The 23,338-nt window shown below is 39.6% G+C and overlaps 1 protein-coding gene across 7 annotated transcripts in view; it reads left to right on the top strand.

The window, feature by feature from the left end:
- ktn1 (kinectin 1) overlaps positions 1-23,338 on the top strand; it is a 141,252-nt gene that overhangs the window by 58,739 nt on the left and 59,175 nt on the right. For all 7 annotated transcript variants that reach the window (XM_043697723.1, XM_043697722.1, XM_043697726.1 and 4 more), the window contains 6 exons: positions 4,799-4,943; positions 8,754-8,865; positions 17,133-17,320; positions 18,232-18,300; positions 19,700-19,737; positions 20,944-21,034. In XM_043697723.1, the coding sequence (XP_043553658.1) occupies positions 4,799-4,943; positions 8,754-8,865; positions 17,133-17,320; positions 18,232-18,300; positions 19,700-19,737; positions 20,944-21,034 (643 nt within the window). The remainder of the gene's footprint in view (positions 1-4,798; positions 4,944-8,753; positions 8,866-17,132; positions 17,321-18,231; positions 18,301-19,699; positions 19,738-20,943; positions 21,035-23,338) is intronic.

Here is a 23,338-nt window from a genome sequence, read left to right on the forward strand (position 1 = left end):
GTGGGCGCGAGTCTTGCACCTCCTGCGGTTGCAGGGGAGGGTGCCGGGAGTGGAGGTTGGGTTGGTGGGGGGTGTGGATCTGTGGAGGGAGTCACGGAGGGAGTGGTCTTTACGGAATGCTGATAGGGGAGGGGAGGGAAATATATTCTTGGTGCTGGGGTCTGTTTGGAGGTGGCGGTAGTGACGGCGGATGATGCGCTGTACATGGAGATTGGTGGGGTGGTAGGTGAGGGCCAGTGGGGTTCTGTCCTGGTGGCGGTTGGAGGGGCGGGGTTCAAGGGCGGAGGATCGGGGAGTGGAAGAGATGCGGTGGAGGGCATCGTCGACCACGTCGGGGGGGAAATTGCGGTCCTTGAAGAAGGAGGCCATCTGGGATGTGCGTTTTTGGAACTGGTCCTCCTGGGAGCAGATGCGGCGGAGTCGAAGGAATTGGGAGAATGGGATGGCGTTTTTACAGGAGGCAGGATGGGAGGAGGTGTAGTCCAGGTAGCTGTGGGATTCTAGTCTGTGGGATTTGGTCAGATTCTAGTCTAAGTCAATCTGTTTATTTGCATCTCTCTTTCTGTATGGCCCATTCCGAGGTTAAGATAGACTGTACAACATAATTGTGTTGGGATGAGATCACAGAAACTTAGCAAGAGTTTTAAAAAATAATTACTCCTCTCCTCTTGGTTGACTAAAATAGCAATCTTCTTATGGGAAACATTGATTTGAAATGCTACTGATGTAGTAATTTTTCTACACTTTGAAGATTGAAGTACTAACTGGTAAATACTCTTTACATTAGCTGAAGACAAAATTCTCAATTTTTAGACCAGGTTCTACAGAGAGTTTCCAAGAAATCCATGAAGTAAATGCAGTCACAGTATATTACTAAGTGGTTTAACCAAGGCTGGCAGAAACTGCCCAGCACTTGCATGATTGTATCCTCATTAAACTGTCACCATATTTACTAGGGAGTATTTCAGATATTTATGAACTGTCTGTGCAATGTGAGATTATTGGAAGAGAATCATTATGTCTTGGTAGTGGGTGCATGTGGCCACTTCAAATATAGCACACTTTGCTAACACCTCATGGCCATGACAGAAAAAAAAACTACACCGTTGATAAAACAGTTGCTTTCTTTGAGAACACTTTTGGCTGACTAGGGCCTTTGGACTAGCTTGGCAGCTGGTATGGGTTTAACTTGTTGCTGTGCTCTGGGGACCTCACTCTGCAGGAAACCTAGCTGCTACTGATCATTTTGTTGGTCAGAACTTTGCAGTGTTTGTTTACATCAAGTTGTTAAATATCCATAAAGCATGAAGATGAAACCTCATACAACAGTTCAAGAATTTCAGGTAAAACCATCTGCACTTTTCTGAGCAGAGGGAAACTAGCAAAGAACTGCAGCTGTGACTTATATAGAGTTTGATTTTTATGGACCTCCGTGATGAACAAAGCTGTATCTATAGATTTAATTGTCTTTGATTTGGTGTAAGCTTAAGGTCTCTTACTTGATGTTTCATTGGAATGAATGCCTTGACAAAAGAAATTTCGCAGTAGCTGCAAAGGCTCCTGTTTACCTTCCTGGAGATAATTTCACCTCAAATCTTAGTGAAGCAGGTTAGAGGAGATAGGTAGTTTGTTTTCCCCTCAAAATTTTGCAGTTAGTTGCTCAGCTGTTGAACTGTGTTCTGATGTCCTTGGTTGTAAGGTGGAATTAAGACCATGAGGCCACAAGATGTAGGAGCACAAATTGGGCTATTCAGCCCATTGAGTCTGCTCTGCCATTCAATCATGGCTGATTGAAATGTTAAAAGATTACATTGGAATATCTCTCTGGACATTCATGTAATTTTAGAGTTAAATTGCACTGACTCCACATTCTGGAAGTGAGTGGAAACCATATTCACGCAAGAATGCGAGTGACTACCACTCCATTTAGGCAGTCATTTGCGACTTCTTCTCCTAATATCAAATTAAACTATCATTCAATCTCTTCCATTCAGAAATGCTTTCTAGCCATCCCCTGAAGCTAGATATATCACACCTACATTGTCTTGGGGAATTACTGATTCAGGAAATTATCTGCATAACAATTCCCCAGGATTATGACATTTACATTTTACATTATCTCAGAGGATGATCTCATTCTACTATTGTACCTGGGGGTTGTCTTGGCGTGGCATGTGACTTGCGGCAGTGGCCAGAATACTTGAGCATGACCGACTGATCTGTGTAAAGGGGATGTGTTTTCTTTGTTCAGGGCCTCACTGAGTCTACTTCGCATGACTGCCAAGAGGGTCAAAGGGGTGACTTAGCTTGTACAAGCTTTAATAAACTTTTTAACCGTTTGTGGAAGTTGGTGTTTGTGAATTGCATCTAGTGTGTGAAACCTCAGGAAAAGAACCTAACACTGATAAGTTTCTCAACCCCATCTGCCTTCTCACTGTAACCCTGGATTCCCTTGATAATCAAGAACCTATAATCTTGCTCTTAAATATATGCAATGACCTGGCCTCCACAGCTGCCTTTGGCAGTGAATTTCATAGGTTCACCACTCTCTGGCTGAAGGAGTTGCTCTTTATCTCTGTTCTAAAAGGTCTTCCCTTTACTCTAAGGCTGTGCCTCTCTCCAACCAATTGAAACATCTTCTCAACATCCAATCTGTTCAGGCCGTTAAGTATTCTGTCGGTTTCCATTCGGTTCCCCCTTCATCCTTCTAAACTCCAAGAATAAAGCCAGAGTCCTCAAACATTTCTCATGTTAAGCTTTTCATTCCTGGGACCATTCTTATGAAACTCCTCTGAACATGCTCCAGGGCCAGTACATCCTGAGTTATGGGGCTCAAAACTGAGCACAATACTCCAAATGTGGCCTGACCAGAACTTTATAGAGCCTCTGAAACCTGCTTTTATTTTTATGTCCTCTCAAAATAACTGCTATAATTGCATTTGCCATCCTAACTACTGACCCGACCTGTAAATTCCCCTTGAGAGAATTCTCTTAAAAGCTGCCTTAACTTGTACAAATATCTATCTCGGCAGAAATCAAAAGTACCTGTTGGAACAGAGATTTTCCTTTTTTTTCCCCCTGAGATTAGTAGTTTGCAAATCATTCGTTTAATAGGTTACCTGGTGACTCTCAAAAGCCATTGTGATTTTAAAATCTTTCAAAGTTTGATTGCGTGTTGCTTTAAAGATGTATCATATTGAAATAAAGATTCAACAACAAATACTTTCCAGCTTTGGCGACATACCAAGAGTATTCACAATTAGTTGAAAAGATCATGACTGAGTTAGTACCTTGCACCGCATTTAGTGAGATGTTTTCTGCTGTGATAGCAACTAAGGCAATACATGTAAACTGAATTGACGGAAAATTTACACAAGTGGAAGACCTGCCTTACTTTACGTATGTAAAGACTTTCTCGATAGCATGATTAAAACGCTATCCATTAACTATATTTTAGTACTAAGCATATTACAAAGCTACAATTTTGAGTAGGTTTGCAATTATTAATTAATTTTGAAGATCTTAAATCAAAAACAAAACTTTCTGTAGATTGATACAGTAAGGTTTTAAAATTTTCTTCCAAAAAACTTTTATTGCACAAACCATGCTTTTTAAAAACATTTTACTGTCTGTTCATATTTACCTTTTGAAATTAAATACTTATTCCACTCAAGGGTGTCTTTTGTCTAACAGAATACTTGCTGCATTAAGTCAAAATGCTCCATGATGTTGAAAATTTTGAGCAGACCATTGTGTTTGGCTTTGATTTTAGATTAGATTTCCTACGGTGTGGAAACAGGCCTTTCAGCCTAACCAGTCCACACCGACCCTCCGAAGAGTTACCCACCCTGACCCATTTCCCTCTGACTAATGCACCTAACGCTATGGGCAATTTAGCATGGCCAATTTACCTGACCTGCACATCTTTGGACTGTGGGAAGAAACCGGAGCACCCGGAGGAAACCCGCGCAGACACTGAGAAAGTCACCCGAATTGAACCTGGGATCCTGGTGTTTTGAGGCAGCAGTGCTAACCACTGAGCCACTGTGTTGCCCCAAATTTTGCCATCCTTTACCAACATTCTACAGGCTTTAGTTTATAAATAAGCATTTTTAGTATTGGCTGTCAACCTGATCACTCGTCCAATGATCACTCAGTTGCTCTCTCTGGATGCTTTTTTTTCACCAGAATAATTTATTTTTTGGCAAAGCAAAAGCACACCACATGCAAGCACTCCTGAAGTGCAGCTTCCACAATGACCTGCACTATGACTACCCATCATGTATCATACCACCTGCTCTTGGTCTGCGACTGTGTGGAGCTATTCTTCAGATGTTTGTTCAGATTTGTTCCCAGAGCAAGTTGCATTCCTGTATGCTTCCTAAACCCACCTTGACAACGCCCCATTGCTGTTTCTTGTTAACCAGATGGAGATGGTGTGAAGGAAGCTTTGACAGTTTGAGAGAATTAGTTTCCCTTTTCAAATTCCTTTTAGACAAGGTTGGTGAAGCTATCACTAATCCTAGATTGCTGACACTGATGGAGTATGTTCTTTGGCCTTCTGTATGTTGTATCTTTTGATTTATGTTGAAGTTTGTCTGTGAATTGAACAAAAGTATGAAAATTCACACTTTGCATTTCACAATGCAATTCAAACTGCTTATGTAATGTCTCATTATTTTCGCATGTATGTCTGTTCTCTTGGATTAAAGTGCTAAAGGGAGAAAAAGTACTGTTTTTAAAAAGTTGCCTATTCTTTAAAGCAACTGACCTATTAATTGATTTAATTTCAATATAGGCAGTCAACAGAACTGAATAAATTACGTCAGGATTATGCCAGATTAATGAATGAATTTACGGAGAAAACTAACCGTCTTCAACAGGAAGAGGCACAGAAAAAGAATTTGGAGGTTTCTTATGAGCAGACTGTTCAACAGCTCAAGGTATAAAAGCAGACTTGACTTCACCTGAACAAGATTTGCCAGATGAGTATTTTAGGTTAGGTCAGTGGACGTGTGGATTGTTGGAGGGACTTTCAGTTAAAATTAAAAATTGATGGAATGAACTTGTTACCTTTCTGCCCACAACAGCTATAAGAAATTATTTACGTAGGTACTTTATTTAATATTCAACATTCAAAAATCCAGAAAGGTACTGTATGAATTGGTTATTTTGGGTGCTAGTTTTGAAACAAATGAAATCATTTTTGTCTTTTTCCTCCTAATTGCTTAGTCGTACAAAAATTAATAAATACTCCAGGTGAGCAACAACTGTGGGGGGAGAGAGAATATTTTATTTACTTCCTGAATATGCTGTTTATTGAAATCTGGGTGAAAAGTTTGATAAACCAGTTTTGCTGTGTGCATCTTAGTAGTTAAATGCCAAATAAGGAAAAACTGATTCCATGTCATTATAATTACTTCAACTACTATAAGTTTTTAATAGCTCTCTCCATATTTTTTTATTTTGCCTCCTGTGCTATGCCTCCTTGGACCCTGTCTTGCTCATTTAGTCAATCAGACATACCTCCTGCACCCACCAGCCCATGTCAACAAAATGCTGAATGCCCAATTTGCCCTTCTGGTTTCCGTGGCAGCTGATATTCATAGTCTGTCTTCGGGTGTTGCTTCCTCTTATTAAATCTGTCAATATCTTTGCTTCAAAGGGACATACTCGATTGCAACATACCTTCAAACAACCATCTCCTTTCTAAAATATTCTTACTACTTCATGTTGCACCCCATCTCTACCTGAACTCAATGCTGGAAACCCTGATTCAGGGTTCCACTCCTGTCACAGTCAAAATAGTTCCTATCAGTATCACAAATGATATCATTGGACTGTGATATATTTTACTTTTGTGACTGCCTCAACCTGTCTGCCTCTAATTCAGTGCCCACCATACCTTCCAGTAATGCCTCTTTATTGTTCATCTATCATCTGACTGCATTCTTCTCTCATGCTATACTTTGTGATGGCCTCTCATTCTGCTTAAGCACTGTTACCTCTGGTGTAGCCCAAGAATTTGGTCTTGGCCCCCACATATTTCTCATTTGAGTGCTGACTGATCATAATGTTATCTAAAAGCACAGCAGTAGTTTTCAAATGTATGCTGATGTCGTCTAGTTCTACGGCCCCCCTCAACGTTTCACCATTGCTCAATTATCAGACTACCTATCTGACATCCAGTACTGGATGGACAGAAACCTCTTCATACAAAACTTTGTGAAGACTAAACTTGTTTTCCATTCCTGCTCCAAACTCTGTTTGAGTGGCTAACTCTTTCTGACAGTGTGAAACTAAAGTAGATTTTTTGTAGCCTTTTGTGTCAACCTGAGAGAAGCTTCTGCTCATGTATTTGTGCCATCACCAAGTCCACCTATTCCCAGCTGTATAATATTGCGCCTGTGCTTGCTTCTGAAACCCTTCATTTACCCCAAGACTTCTCTCTTCCAGCTCACTGCTGATTTCCTAGGTTTTGCACAAACAGATGTGAGGTCATATAAAACTGGTCATCTGAATTTGCTGTAAGTCCCATTTTTCCCCCAAGTACTTTTCATCACTGGCTTGATTTGTCTCCTGTTTGAGTAGTGCCTTCAATTTAAAAACACATTCTCCAGTTTATGAATCACCTTTTTTTTGTGACCTTGCCACTCCCTATCTGTCTCTGTTCTTTTGCATCATCAGTTTCTGACCAGTGAACATCCCAGATTCTTAAACTACTTCACTAGTGGTGATTGCAGTTTCTGTTGACTTGGTATTAACACCTCTGCTTGGCTTTTCTTTCAAATCACTCACTCTTTCAAAGTTGCCTCTTTGTCTGAGCTCCAGGTCAGTGGTCTCGTACCCATAGTGACCTATTTTGTTACAGTGCTCCTGTGCAGCTCCTTGGGAGATTATGTAAACTTGGAGTTATCAAGCCTGCAGTTACAGGCCTTTTTTTTTTACAAGTTTCATTCAACCTGTTGTGTCTCCACTGACTTTGAAAGAGCCTTTCATTTAGCTCCATTTCCCTGTCCTATCAATTCCGTGTGCGGGTTGTTTTCAAACATTGATTCATTTCTTTTAATATGATTTTCTGTGTCTGTTGTTACAACTGAGAAATTCCATGTCATAGAATATCACTGACCAAAGTATGTCTTGACCCTTTTTTAAAGTTTTTTAATCTTTGAATTCATGTCCTTTCCTTACTGAGTTGCAGGTATAGTTTGCATGGCTTTACCTTACAACTTTTTTTTAAAAAATGAAATGTTGACTGGCATTCTTTTTCCTCTTGACTCTTTAGGCTAATGAAAATGGACACAATTTGTACCTCTTGAAACTAATTTGTTTTTCCTAATCTGTCCTTTCATTTAGCTAGGTAATGTTCCAAATGTTTTTGAGTTGATTTTATGAAGGATTAGGAACCTATAAATTAAAAGCAGGTGCAGACCTCTTGATTCCTTGATCCTACTCTAGCATTCAATAAGATCATGGCTGATCTGATTTGTTTTATTTCTTCCTATCTCTCATTAATCTAGGAACAGACTATTCAGCCCCTGTAGTCTCAATATGTTAAATAATGGTTGAACATTAACTTCAATGCCGTGTTCCTGTTCTATCCCTGTATCACCTTGTGTCGTTTAACCATAAATTTATTAATCTGCTTTGCACTTAATGACTGAGCTTCCAAGGCGCTCTGGTAGAAAATTTCCAAGATTTAGCCACCCTTCTGAATGAAGAGATTCCTCAATTCTGTCCTAAAAACACTTGCCTTTAATTCTGAAACTGTCTGTCCTGGTTCTAGATCCCATAACCAGCAAAACATCCTTTATGTTTATACTCTGTATCTGGAACTTTGTTAAATTTGTATGAGAATACCTCTTATTCTTTACTATTGCAGAGAATTATAGGCAAATGCTTCTTTTTTTTCTTTGCACAAGACAGTGCTAACATTAAATGAATCTGTCCAGTGACCCTCCATTGCACTCACTCTCTGGCACACATGTCTTCCGTTAAAAGGGCCAGAACTGCTGCAGCACTTGTGATCCAGCCTTGCCAACCAGTTTACCACAGGGAACCTTGTCAAACACCTTACTGAAGTCCATATAGATCATGTCACTGCTCTGCCCTCATCACTACATTGTGCTAGTACCACCATTAATTCCTCACTTCCTCTTCTTCCTAAATGTCATGGATCCTTTGTGTTTCCAGCCCCAATCTATCATCCTGCAGCCATGTGTCTGTAATAGCTACACTTTATGTACTACTATTTACACTTTCAGGTCATCTGTTCTATGTTGACTGCTATCTGCAGTCAGATACAATGTCTTTAGTTTTGTTGTTTTACTTTTTTCTCTAACCTCGACTTTACCTGTTGATTTTGATGCTTATCTTTTGTACAGTATCCTTTCCTGTCATTTTTCTTTGTTGATTTTTCTCTTGCCTTGCCATGTCTCTACTCTTTTTGAATTTTTGGAAGATGTTATACATCAATCACTTGTGGCTTAAGAAACCGGCTTATGTGAGTTTATCCTAAACTTTTGTGGAATAAGTCGAATAACCTGCTGAGAAGTAGGACAAATGAGTAGAGTTTCACCATGGACATTTCACTTTGCCTCATAGTTGTATAGATATTTATCATTCATCTCTGACTCATATATATTCCTGTGTCATACAATGCTTGCTTTGCCTATGTTAAAATTTTGTAAGTTTCAGAAGGTAAGCTTTTTTTTTTAAAAAAAAAAATTGACACTTTCTGCTTTTGTTCACAGACTCAGTTGCAGGAGGAAGTTGAAAGGAGACAAGAGGATATGCAGAAATTTCTCAGGAACGTAACTGCAGAGCATGAGAAACGGCTGACAGAGGTTCAGGGTACAAAACAAGGTAATCGAAACAGATACTTGATCATCTTTCACAACATTAATTTTAAGAAGTTGTTTTCATCCCCACCTGTCCCTCCTTTATTTTTTTTGTTGCTTCCCTTGAAGCAAATTTGCAAGATGCAGTTCTCTGGTTAATCCTTGTCTAGTATGATATTGTTGATCAAGGAATAGACCTACATATTTGATAATTATCTTGAAGTTGGTTAGTAAAGCTGAATGATCATCTGATTGCACACTTCCATTTATCTAGGATGTGCATGAGGAAATTCACCATTGTAGTTGGTTTGGTTACATTGCATTGTGGAGTTAGCCTTTCAACTGTGTCAAATAAAGGAGTCTTTTTATTTCGGTACCCTACCTGTTTCCTCTTGCATGGCAATGGGTATAGTCTGTTCAGACTATTGAACTTGGAATGTTTGCAGTGTTGAGTTGGTCATAGACAGAACTGCCTAAGAAATGTTATTGTGTATGCTTTACCGTTTCTAATGAAGGATTCTGTGATGCAATGTGGAAGAGGTCCTTCAGCCCATCAAGCATCTGGACTGCCAAAATATCCTGCCTACACTAATTCCACTTTTTTGCATGGGGCCCATTGCCTTGAATAGTATGGCATTTCAAAAGGTTATTGAAGTACTTAACATTTCTCATCTCAACTAACCTCCCAGGCAGTGCATTCTACAAACCCACAATCCTATGGGGTGAAGAGGTTTCTCCTCTCCTATCTAAACCTCTTGCCTTCACCTTTTTAATATTATGACCCCTTTTATTATTGACCTTGCTTTCTATTTATGTGAAAGCAGCAGCTTACTATTCGCCCTGTCCATGCCACTCAATGTTCTGTGCTTCCATCGGGTCTCTCCTCAATCTTCTCTGTTCCAAAGGAAACAACCCAAGCTTATCCAGCCTCACTTTGTGGTTGAAATGTTCTGTCACGGGCAGCATCCTGGTGAAATACAGTGTCTTACAAAAGCTTCAGAAGAATGCCATAGAGAGAAAAACATGATTCAGAAGTTAGAAGTTCGATAGCAAGCTTCTGTCGCCCTTGGCACCTTTCAATGTAATCATAGTATTTCTTTCGGTGACTGAGCTCCTTTTTAACCTTATGGTGATTATTTTGCATTATGTATTGTGTTCCACTATTTTAACTGGAAATATGTTTGCTGTAACTTCTACTTGACACTTTGGTTTTCTTGATGGACTTTGGCTATGGAGTTATTTACCATGGTACATGGAGTAAGTGAAAATTTTATGATTTGTACCTGAGTCCTTTGGCATGTTTGAGTGGCTTCCCATATTTTGCTATCTGTGTTGAGTAATGTTCTTCCCCTATCCTTATACCAGATGCATTTGCTGTTTTACTTTGTATATTTATTTTCATTGGATTTCTATTTATGGCATAATTTAAAAAAATCTTTTTGACCCTTTCACCAAGCTAAGTAAGCTGCACTGTCCAAAACAAGTGAAAGAGTTGCTGCCTATGGATTTGCATTCTAAAGATTGCTGATTTTTTTTTTGTAAATGTCAATAGTCTTTCCTATTCCATGCTAAACCAGCGTGACTCAGACTGATCTTCAGTTAGTCTTTATTTTAATTGTTTTCAGTATTCAAAATCTTTTCCATTTAAGCATCTTGATTTGGTTTACTATTTACCAAAATAGAACAGAGTTACCTAACTAATCAGAAATACAGACTTGAAAAACTGCCTCCTCAAATAATGTTTTCTTCAGTTCAGTCTAGGAGCAGCAATTACTGGAAGAGTTTAATTGCATAATTAAGGAAATTCTTGCAATGTCAATTTTTTGTTTCTTTGCTCACTACATACAAGACTCTATTCTCTTTGCATATGATCTTTGCTAAAGTCTAGCAAATGCTTGTTGGCCACTGAAATACTTCTGAGCTGTCAGAGTTACAAAACATGGAGACTTTATCACCTTTTCTCAAAAAAAATTGTATTGAAAAAAATTTTATTTTTGTAATATGAAAATATAACATAACAAAAACAAAACCACATTAAATCAACCACTATACTACTCTACAAAAGAGCTCACATCTACACTTATTACACATCAATAAATAAGTAAATAATGGCACTCGGTGTAACAAGACCTCAGTGCTCAACCTTCGAGAGCATCAATTATTAAACTTGTTTGCTCGAAATCCTTCCTCTCAGGGCATTAGGCTTGTTAAGCCAAACCACCATGGCTAGACAAAAGCCCTAATTTAAAATGGCGGACAGATCGGCTTTCAAATAATTCAAAAATGGTTGCCATGTCTTATAAAAATTCTGTTTTCTGGTGCACCATATTTATAAGAAAGTACAAATGTGTTCCATAATTAACTCATGCCACCCTGACAGATCTGGGGGGTTCTCAGACACCCAGCACATCAGAATGTTCTTCTTCGCACAAAAAGTGAGGATGCTAAAAAGCTTTCTCCCATGTAAATCTAAGGCAGATGTATTCAGCAAACCCAAGAGAAGAGAAACTTGACTTTGGTCCCCAAGATCCTCTCTGTTACTCCTGTTCCAGTATGTTTGCAGTCCTGCCACATGTTCTGTACAATGAGTGAGGATACTTGTATTTATTTTACATTTGGGGCACATTGAAGATGCTCCATGCTTAAATTTTGCAAGATGATCTGGGGCCAGATGAGCCCAATGAAGGATCTTTTAACTGCATAACATGGGTCCTATTACATTTTGAAATCTTCCACGTGCTCTCAAGTTTCTGGAGTGATCTCTAACCCTAACACACTCTCTCAGACCTCCCATAATTGTTCAATATCCCCTGAGGACCTCCCCCCTCCCAAACTACTGAGTGCTCTTAGCCTGCAGTACCCTCTTTTCCATATCAGATCTATAACACTCAGTCAGAAGTGTAGTCTTTTCTTTTTAGATAAAATCTCTGATCTGAAAAAAATGGAAGCTGTTCCTGCTCGATAATCCATAGTTGTTATTTGATCAAATGACATTAACATTTCATCTTCAAACAGATCACTCAAACAAGAGACTCCCATATTTCCCCAGGACTTAAACCCAGGATGCGTTGTCCCTGGCTGGAAACCTGTCATACCAACTATGGGAGTATGGAAAGATGTTTTAGACATTGCCCTCAGCACTTTGATAGTATTATTAACTATTGGATTGCGGCAATATCCTTATTTTGTCCAGAAACGACAGGTTAATAAGAGGACATTTTGCCTGGGAAGCCTCAATGTCCAACCATATCAACGGTCTGCGACCCTTTGTAAAGCCCGTCTGATCCTCCTGAACAATAGAGGGCAATACCCTTTCCAACCTCAATGCCAGAGTCTTCGATAAAATTTTAAAATCAGAGTTTAAAAGTGAGATGAGTCTGTAAGAAGTATAGTCTTCTGGGGTCTTCCCTTGAGAATGAGATATTGGCCCCCCTCAAGAATGACGGGAGGCAATCCCGACTGTGAATAGTTATACATGTTTAGCATCAGCCCTGACAGTATGTTTACAAATTCCTCAAAACCCACTGGGCAAGCCATTAGGCCAGGTGTCTTTTTACTTGGAAGTTGCCTCACTGCCTTCTATGTCTCTTGGGCTGTTAATGGAACACTAAGGAGAGACGCCTGTTCAGCAGACACCAGGAAGATCCAAATTCCTAAAAACAAGACTCCATCTTATCCTAACTGTTGGCACAGCATTCAGAGTAAAACCTCCGAAACACCTCATTAATCTTTTTAGCATTGTACGTAAGAGTGCTATTCCCTTCCCTAATAGAAGCAATATATTAGGAGGCATTGTTCTTCCTGACCAAATATGCCAAGTATCTACCCAACCTATCAGCATGTTCAACCAACCTCTGCTTTGCAAATGAAAGTTCCTTCCATCTTTGCTGTATGCGTTAGCATGGGGTTTAAGATGGATTGGAGAGCTGTGATCCACTGCAGCTTAGTCACTGACAGTCTACTGTAATATGCCGTCTCAGCTGTTTTCCATCGTGCCTCAAGCAGATGCTGCTGCTCTCCCTTCTGATTGGCAGAGTATGAGATAACAATCCCTCTTGCATAGGCTTTAGCAGTTTCCCAAAGAGTGGATGGATTACTAACTGTACCTGAGTTAGTGGCCAAAAAAGCTTCAAATTCCCTGAAGAAGTATTCTACAAATTTGTTCTCCTTGAGAATGAAGGGATCTATTTGCCAGTACTGTGAGCCCATTGCATCATCCTTTAATCTTAACCATTAAATACACTACTGCATGATCAGAAATGGCAATATTCCCAATTGAACAGGATCCCACCAAATATAAAAAAGCCATGGGAGTTAGGAAATTATCAATCCTTGTGTGGCATTTATGAGACTTGGGGGAAAAAAGTAACATCTCCACCCATGGTGTGTTAATGTGTCTAAATGTCTACCAAACCCCCCCCCCCCTGCCGAATGATGAAATGCCACGACGCCAAGGCCATCAGCTTAGTGCATCCGTCAGAAATCTAAGAGGTGGGCAGGAGGACAGTAGACATTCAAAATGCCAATTTCCTCACCATGTAGAAGAACCTTAATAATAATAACAAACCAACCATACTCTTCTTTAACACCAATCTATTAAATTAAGTGGGAGACCTTCCCGGACGAGTATTGCCATTCCTCTGCTCCTAGTACTGAAAGACAAGAAAACCATCTGATCAAACCCACCTTGCTGTAACTTAAAATATTCCTTGTCATTAGGATGAGTCTCCTGTAACAGGGTAACATCCACCCTCTCCTTTCTTAGGCTCAACAGCACCTTTTCTCTTTGAACTGGTGAATGAATCCCTCTGCTATTCCAGCTGCATCATTTAAGAATGCTGCCAACCATGATCCTTTACAATCCTCTTAGACCTGCTGAGAGGCAGAATTCCTCTTTGAACACACTGGGTATACTCAAAAGGAGAGTCCGAGTCTATTTACAAAAAAAACAAACTAAAACTAATCACGAAACACAAAAGGCACCCCTGCCCACGGTGGGTGCTTACATTTCCCACACACACCTCCATTTCCCCCCCCCCCCCCCACAACTTTCCAGCTTGAGCTGCACCCCAAACCCATGCAATGGAAGAAACCACACAAAGGACATTTGTAAACACAAGGGCATAACAAAAGCACTTTGCCCACACCCCACAATATATCAATACCACTCCAGCTTGGAGAAAAAAACCACCAACAGCTTCTTTGGGAAAAGAGTGCAAGTACAAGAAATGAAAGCAAGACAAAAAAAACCCAGACACTATTTTCCATATCCAAAAGTACATCTACATTATTTTAAAGTGTCCAATAAGTTTTTGGCTTGCTCCAAAGAATGAAATGACTGCAAAGTCTCCTCCTAAGTAATATGAAGCACCGCTGGGTATCTCATCAAATATTGAATACCGAGGTCCTTTTAACCTTCTCTTAACCTCAAATGATCACTGCCACAGGTCCTGGAAAAACATTATCTTAGTTCCCTGATAGGTCAGGGTCTGCGGATCTCTCCCCAAGCTTCTAGAAGTTTCCATGACACTCTGCTTGTCCCTGTAGCATTGAAATCTTATCAGAATTGGGCAGGGGCACTGATCCTGACTGGATCTGCGCACTGCAACCCAGTGAGCTCTGTCAGCCTTAACCCGGTCCACCTCGGCATCCCAGCCAAGAAAGTCTTCAAAAACACTTGCTGGCTGCCCACCTTCTACTCCTTCTAGTAGGCCAACGACCCGTATATTTTTTTCTCCTACTTCTATTTTCCAGGTCATCGACTTGCTCAGCCAGGACCCGAACATGTTTCTCAAGGGTGTGGATCCGTCCTGCCGAAGACTGTCTCCGATGCCGTGGTCTGCTGCTCAACCTCTTCAACTAGCTTCCTGAGCCCTTCCAACTCCTCATCATGCTTTTGCAGCATGGTTGAAATGGGCTCTAGTTGATTAAGAGTCTCTTTCTTCATCTCCTGGATCAGCTTTTGGATCACTGAGTTCATCCACAATGTACTGCTGTGCACGCGTTTCTTTAACGCTGCAGAGGAAGCTGCAGCTGCTTCCCCTTCCCCAATTACAGTCTCTGCTCCACCCCCCTACCCCACTGTTTTCGAGTGTCCTGAGTGTTAAGTCTTGGCTGTTAGCTCCCCCCTTAGATATTCTCGCACACTCCAAAAGGATTTAAATGGTTGTTTTACTGTTTAACCATTTTTTTCCCCAAAAAACTAAAGTGGGGGGTGAAAAAATATTGGGGTGCAGAACTCAGCAAGGCTGATCTATTCAGATCGCCAACATCTTGAATCCTCCTATCACCCTTTTTTAATGCTGACTCTGAGTCTGCCTGATTTAACACTTGCAGGCATGCAGTTCTAAAGATGAACCAGTTTTCTTCTGAAAGTTAGGAGCGAATCTCCTTTAACAAGCCTTTCCGTTTGTCCATTCGTTATTATAACTCTGGTCATCACTGCATAATACTGTACCCAACTCCAACTGTTAAGCAATAAATGCAGGATAGTCAGCTCAATAACTCATCGCTAGATTCTGTTAGGGTGGTTAGTTCTGAGGAAGAGTCACTGGGCCAAAACATGAACTCTGATTTCTCTTCTCAGATACTGCCAGACCTGTTGAGCTTTTCCAGCAACTTCTGTTTTTTCATGGTGGGGAGAGGGATGTATATTGAGAATGGTGAATAATCAGTTTGAGATTGCAGTGCACAGCATTAGAATTGTTGCCTTTTTTGGTGTTTCTTAGTCCAAATCAAGTCAATTTGTGCATCTGCAAATTCATGCCTACTATAAACTATAATGCTAACTCTAGGTTTAATACTTTGTGTCATATATTACTTACTGTATATGGTCATAAGGAGTGCAGTGCCTTCGATGTAGGGAATCTTAAAATTGAGAGCAGGGTAAGTAACAGTGTGCCTTGAGGTAATCTGATTACAACAATTTTTACACAAAGCATGACAACTTTAACCAGAGAAGTGAATGTTCCACTGTGAACTTGATGCAAAATCAAATATAGAACAAACCAGTGATAAAGTGATGGGTTAAGACAAGAAAAAAGGGTTTTTCTATTCGAGCTTGTCATTATCGCCAACAATAATGAAAATTTATGAAGGAATGAGACTAAGTGCTAATGAAAAAGAATGGATTTGCAATGTGCTTTTCTTAAAAAAAAAAAAGTAAAGAAGAAATGCATTTTAGGTTAGATTATAAGAGCAGGGTGGTTATTTTGGATCTATACTGAACTTCGGTTAGACTACACCTGGAATACTATGTACAATTTTTATCACCACAGTATCGAAAGGATACGATTGCACTGGAGAGTCTGCAGAGGGCGTTCATCCGGATATTGCTTGGGAGAGACTGCATAAGCAGGAGTTGTTTTCTTTGCAGCAGAGGAAGCTAAGTGGGGGACCTGATAGAGGTGTATAACATTTGTGAGGGGCATGAACGTGGTGAATAGAGGACAGCAGTTCCCCTTAGTTGAGGGGTTAGGAACGAAGGGGTATAATCTTAAGGTGAAAAGCAGAGATTGGAAGCAAAATTTGTCCACCCATAAAGGTGGTTGTTGGGGAGAGGTGTCTGGAATGCACGGCCTGGGAGACGAGTTGAAGCGGGAAATCTCACAACCTTTTAAAAAGTACTTGAATGAGCACCTCGATGTCATAAAAATTTGAGGCTGTGGGTCTCATGGGAAAGTAGTAGTGTAGGTATTAGTGTATTTATGGTGGTACAGACTTGATGGGCCACAGGGCCTCTTCTGTACTCTGAGTCAAGGACAACAAAAGCTACTTGAAGTTGAATGAACTGACACTAATGTTTTCAGTACGTAGTATATGGGGTATTGAAATTTAAATTTCATCATTTTTAAAGTGATAGTTTTGGAGGAGCAGGGCCAATGAGGCAGCGATATCTTGATTCTCTCCCTATAGACAAGCACATGTAGAAGGTGTAACTTCATATTGAAGATGTTGATTGCCTCACAGTTCTTGCCATAAAGTCTGGGGCATTGTTTTTGTGTACCTGATTATGCTTTTGCAGTTGGCTTTGGGCAACAGTGATTGACTATTGTCACATTTGGAATTCTAAAAGATAAAGTGTGAAAAGTGCATTTATGACTAAGTTAGTGAGCTAAACAGATGTGGATAATATCTATTTCCGGTTTTAAAAATGCATTGACAATTAAACTGGACAGCTAATTTAACAGTTTAGCATCACTGGAGATAATGAGAGAAAGTAGTACTTTTTACTGACATGAACAAAAGTGCCTTGTCTTGTTAATTGTAGCTTTATTGTAACATTTTCTTTAGATTTACAAAGTAAACTTCTGGTTGCTGAAAATGAACTTGGCAGTAAAACCAAAGAGATCCAGAGCTTGCACAGTAAACTCACTGATACCATGGTGTCCAAACAGCAACTAGAACAAAAGATTATGCAGCTGGTAACTGCAGAACAAAAGCGAGCTACTGCAGATGAGGCCCTGAAGAAACAAGTGCAGGTATTGGTAGTCATGGATCTAAGTGTCAAAACTACGTAGAAGTTGATGTTCAGATTGTAGTTTCCTTCTGGAGATGACTGATGCTTTCTCATTGTGTCTTTGCTCTTACCTTGTACCCCGTCTTCCCCACTGCCCAAGGACAGAATTCAGCATGCAGATTGATTGATTTATTTTTTAAAAAAATACTGTTTTCTAATTGACCCTGCTAAGGCAGCGATTATTAGTGCATCCTGTCTTGGGGTTCAGAAATCAGTTTTTTTCTATGACTTTTGCACATTGACAGATTTTATAACAGTGGAGCATTCAGAATTGTTCTTTTGGTATAACGTTTGCTATTTCAATCATCGTTGGTTGTAGACAATAATTGAAATGTGCTAATTATCAAGGCTGGTACACCGTATTGCCAGAGCTTAAAGGTTATATAGTGCCTTTTGGCCAGGAATAGTCCAGTATGGATTGCAACCTTTTTTGCCTTTCCTCTTCATCACCCACCGCACCTCCCCAAACTGTGCATGCACAATTTTTTTTTCCCAACACGCTTCCATGTTTTCGTTCTCCAGTTACTAGAGAGAATTTTACCTTTTTGCAAACAGATGCAAAAGCCTCTGTTTTTCCTGATACCCATCCTGAGCAAAAATACTTAGTTAAAAGCCATGATGATTCTTGGTTAGATTAAGAATTTTTGGGTGTTCAAGTAGGTTAGAAAAGTGCATGGGGAGCCCTATCAATTGTACTGAAAACAGAATAGTAATTTAGCAAATGTATTAATTACTGGAAGGATCAATGTAAATGTAATGTTTAAGGAAATAATTAAAACTGTTTTAGATACGTTATTTTCAAACATTTCGGTCCTGCCTTTTATCATGACATTTTTCACCTATTCTTTGTTGCTCACTTCTTGAAATAAAAAGGATCTTCTGGAACAGAAACAAGCTATGAATGCTCAGATGCAAAATCTTCATGCCCAAGTGACATCACAGGTACGGTAACCTTTTTGAAGGTATCCGTTTCAATTTATTGAGATCTAAAGATGTGCACTCTTAAAAACGTTTCTTTGGAAGAATTATTTAAATAACTGAGGCTAAATTAGAGAATTAAAGTTGAGTCCAGTATGATTTCTCTTCATAAATGAAAAGTTTTGGAAAATGATTTTTTTTTCAAATACTTTTGACAGGCAGCCTAGCAGCAATGGGGCTGATGCTGTGGAGGTCCAGTGCAAAAGGCGAGTTCAATGTTAATTGTGGTGCAATAGCAAAAGAGATGTAAAATGGATGTAAATTAAAGTGACGGAGAGAATGGGAGGACCCCTTGCTCTTCCTCCGTCTCTGTCAAAAGTATTAAGCAAAAAATCCATTCCTAAGACATTTTACTTCTGAAGAAGTTATACCAGACTCAACGTTAACTGTTTCTCCCTCCACAAATGCTACCAAAGCTGTTGAGTTACTTCATTTTTCTGTTTGTTTCAGATTTCTAGCATCTGTAATATGTTGCTAATCTTTAGAAAATGTTGGTCTGTATTTAGACCTATTTGCACTGTTTGTTGACTTAACCCAATTTCAGTTAGGACTTTTATGACCCTTTCATGTTCTGCTACTTAGTTGAGCTAAGAAAATAAAACCAGCCAGAACTGATATTTTGGTCATAACCAAGAAATCTTAAAATACATAAGTTCATTTGATCTTTTTTGGTGCATAATGCAATTATGCTTGAGTATGTAAATATGGCTGTTGGAAGATTTGCCTCCACAGTTGTATATTCTGTCACTGAAATTTCTTTCAATAAAATTCTGCAGTATGTATGTTCGTAGACATTTACTTTGACACTGAAATTAAATCTATGAAATAATGTGTTTAATCGCAGTTCAGAGGCAGATGATGCATGGTTATGGATCTGTTTCTTAATTAGTGACACCACTTAAAGATGTGTTCACTTTGCAAGTAAAAATGCTGTTCAACAACTTGGTATGAGTGAAGAATGAAAGAACTGTTGTAAATTCTGGGATCAACGGCTTTAATCTGTGAACTTTTCACTTCAACTGGGGAGACCATAAATTTGTTTTCCATATGGTGTTCCGACATTGCTTTTGTGTTTGTATTTATGCGTGCTTCAATTAAGGGTGCTTAAATTGCTTCTTAATTGTTAGATTTCTGTGAAGTACTTTTGAGTAGTGTAACTGTTTTTTGTTTTATCTTAAGCCATTTACTTAGCAATTTTATATGCATATCAGTGCATCTTGTATCTTTTGATGTACTCCACAGAAAACCTGATCAATATCCAAAATGGAATTTCCTGTTTCTAATGTGCTTAGTTTTTCAGATTGTAACCAAAGATACAATTTGTCAATATATGCATCTTGCTTTATTTTGTTTTTACATTTAGGCTTCTGCGGCATGTGTAGTGGATGAGTTGCAGAAAAAGTAAGTCCAATCTAAATCGCTGTTACATTGTTAGCCTTGTGTTTGTATTTTTAAAAAAATACACAACTGACCTTTTCAGTCATGTAGGATTTTGCCCAAGTTTAATAAAACTGACAATGAGGACAGCAAGGTGAGTGGGATGGCACAACTTCGTACTTTCTGTGGAAGGATACATCCCCTTCTGTGGAGAGTGGGGTTTTTAAAAAAAGAAAACAAATATATGACATTTCAAATTAAACAGATGTTTGGCATTTGAGGGAACTGAAGAAATATATCAAATGGTATGGAGGTTTTTGATCTTTCCTCTTTCTCCAGCACAACTAATGAACTAGTTACCCTTCATGATTCCAGGTCAATAAACATGACCATTAATGTACCTGGCTGCTTTCCTATTCTGGGGTTAATTGACCCCCAAGGATTAAAAAATAATCTGTCATGAGTGTGTGTTTGCACAGATAGTAATTTAAATCATTCATCCTGAATCTTGGATGTGTATGTGTGAAGAGTATGAAGTGCAAACCTGTTGTGCTCATCATTTGCTCAAATTTTTCTAATGCTTTTTAATATGTATTTCCAATCATTACTTTTTGATTGTTGATTCTTGTTGCTTGGTTGTACTGGCTCTATTTGAAAGCTAGAACCAGATTCAAAATCTGGCTTTTGCCTAGAGTCATGATAGGGCATTAGAAGTTCAGTGTAAACTAGCCTGAGTTTGTAAATTACTATGTTTTGATATCTAACCTCAGCATACAGATCAAAGAAGCATCTGTTAAAGTGCAAAGTGATGACTAGGGTGGGATTTGATTGTGATCCTGCTGGAATAGTCATTTTTGAAAACTATTTAGGGGGTCTTGTGTTATGATAGTGTTCCTACTCCTTTGCCAGAATGCCTGGGTTCAAGTCCTTTTCAGATGTGTCATAAGCTGTCCAGACAGGTCTCCTTCAGTTTTTTTAGTTTGGAGAAGGCTGATGGTGGGGTGGAGGCTATTAATGTATTGGTCCTCTTGTCATATGTCAGTGCTTTGGGGAAAGAAGGAAATGTTAACCTAGTTGTGCTTGTTTTAACAGTTCAATTGTTGTGGGCCTTTTTTTTTGGTTTACTAAATGCACAGCCAGAAAAGTAATTCAAGTTCACATTTCTTGGCCATTTGTGAGATAATGTATCACTTCGAATGATGCATTACTGTAATTCCTTTCAATTTAAAGGATTGTGGAGCAAGACAAGCAAATAAAGTTGATGGAGGAATCATTGGAAGATACGCAACTTTGTGTAAAAAGCAAAGAGGAGGACATACAGGTATGTCAAAGAACCTAGAACTCTTTCCTAAGTGTAGCCTGTGGATTTTTGGCTGTATGTTGATTTGTTGACTGTTTGGATTTGTCCCTTAAATAAGAATGATCTTTGCTTTAAAATCATGCAACATTAATAAATGTTGTCGAACTTTGCGTCCTGCACCCTCATGCAGGGGAGGGCCGAGAGAGTCCTTTTATGGTAACCTCTGTCAGTGCAGTTATTGAACCCACACTATTATTAGCATCACTCCGCACTGTCAACAACCTGTCCAGCCTATTTATTTTAAAAAAGAAGTTTCTGGAGTCTGTTTGATCAGTTGGCTGGACAACTGGTTTGTCATTGTGTTACACCAATTGCTTCAAAACCTCTACTGGCTGAGCCTATACAGAACTGTACAGCTCAGGAATGGGCCCTTCAGCCTACGATGTCATGCTGAACATGATGCCAAATAAAGCTAATCTCTTTTTGTTTGCCCTTGGTCTGTATCCCTCCATTCCTTGCATATTAATGTGCTTATCAAAAAGTCTCTTAAATGTTCCTATTGTATTTGGCTCCACCACCACCCCTGGCAGTGCATTCCACACTGCTGCCATTCTGTGGTTTATAAAATGAAAACCTGCCCTGCATCTCCTTTTGGACTTGCCCCCTCTCACCTTAAATGCATGCCCCCCTAGTTTTAGACATTTCAACTCTGGGGGAAGAATGATCCTGACCATCAACCCTATCGATGCATTTCATAATTTTATAGACTTCTATCAAGTCTCCCCTCTGCCTCCATTGCTCCAGAGAAGAAAACCTGAGTTTTTCTGGCCCCTCCTTATCGCTCATACCCTCTAATCCAGGCAGCATCTTGGTAAACCTCTTCTGCACCTTCTCAAGTCTCCACATCCTTCCTGTAATGTGACGACCAGAATTGAATGCAATACTGAAAGTGTGGCCTAATAAAGGTCTTTCAAAGCTGCAACATGACATCCTGACTTTTGTACTCTCTTACCTTTTATTTGTCAGGGAACAATGCTATGCACCTTCTTTACCATCCTATTTACTTGCAGAGAGCTATACACTTGAACCCCAAGAGCCCTCTGCACATCAGTGCTGTTCAGGCTCCTGCGTCAACTGTATAATTTTCTTTAACATTTCCTCCCAAAGTGCGCACCTCACACTTAGCCGGATTAAACTCCATCTGACATTTCTCTGTCCATATCTGCAGCTGATCTATATCCGATTGTGTCCTTGACAACCTTCCATACTATTCACAACTCCACCAATCTTTGTATCATCTGCAAACTTACCAAGCCACCCATCTACATTTTCATCCAAGTCATTTGAATCACAAACCGCAGAGGTCCCAGTATGGATCCTTGGAGATACCACTAGTCACATAGCAGCAGCCTGAAAAACAACCTTCTACCACCACTCTGCCTTCTATGGGGAAGTCCATTCTGAATCCATGTGGCCAACTCGCTGTGAATCCCATGCATCTTAACCGTCTGGATGAGCCTGCCATGAGGGACCTTGTCAAAAGCCTTTCTAAAATCCACATGGACAAGATCCACTGCTCTACCCTCATCAATCACCTTTTGTTACCACCTTAAAATTCAATCAACTTAGTAAGACATGACCTTACCTGACATTATTGCGAAGGCCCCATCTTTTCCATCTCTGCCCTTAGCTGAAGTATGGTAACACTTGGCTTCGAGCATCACCAGTCATCTGTGAAAGGAGAGCAGCCCTATAGTTTGATAGGGTAGGGTGACTTTATACATTCTTTTTTAAAACAACTGAATTTCAAGTAGTTTTATTTTTGCCCCCCCCAATACAAAGGTGGCACTTGATTTTTTTTTTTAACTTACCTGCTCTTTCATAGCCAGTGATTGAGTAGGTTGATTGCTTCAGTTGAATAAAGGTTTGAACAGCTATGCAGCAATGAAGGGATTGAATGAAATGGACTGCATGAAAATACTTGTAGCTTGAGTAGTGAAGTGTGTGTGTGTACGCGCGCGCGCGCTTCAGTGTCGGTGAGATGAAGTGGAAAACAACGTTTCTTTTGATACCTAAATTTTCAGTTTTGAATGTAGAGTTCATTACCATGACAACTATCTTGTGTATCTGACTCTGAAGTTTGCTTTACTATAATTTGTGTTGTGAACCAGGCCAGACTCCCTCAAAACATTTCAAAAAGTAGCCCTAATCCTAACTTCGCTAGTTGTCTTAAGTAGGTGTGAAGTGGGGTGGGGGGTAACAAAGGACAACCTAACCTTGTTTAAGGAGCAGCATTCTGAAAAGGATCAAAGAAGAAATAGTTTG

Source organism: Chiloscyllium plagiosum, chromosome 10 (genome assembly GCF_004010195.1).
Source record: "Chiloscyllium plagiosum isolate BGI_BamShark_2017 chromosome 10, ASM401019v2, whole genome shotgun sequence".
Taxonomy (NCBI): Eukaryota; Metazoa; Chordata; class Chondrichthyes; order Orectolobiformes; family Hemiscylliidae; genus Chiloscyllium; species Chiloscyllium plagiosum.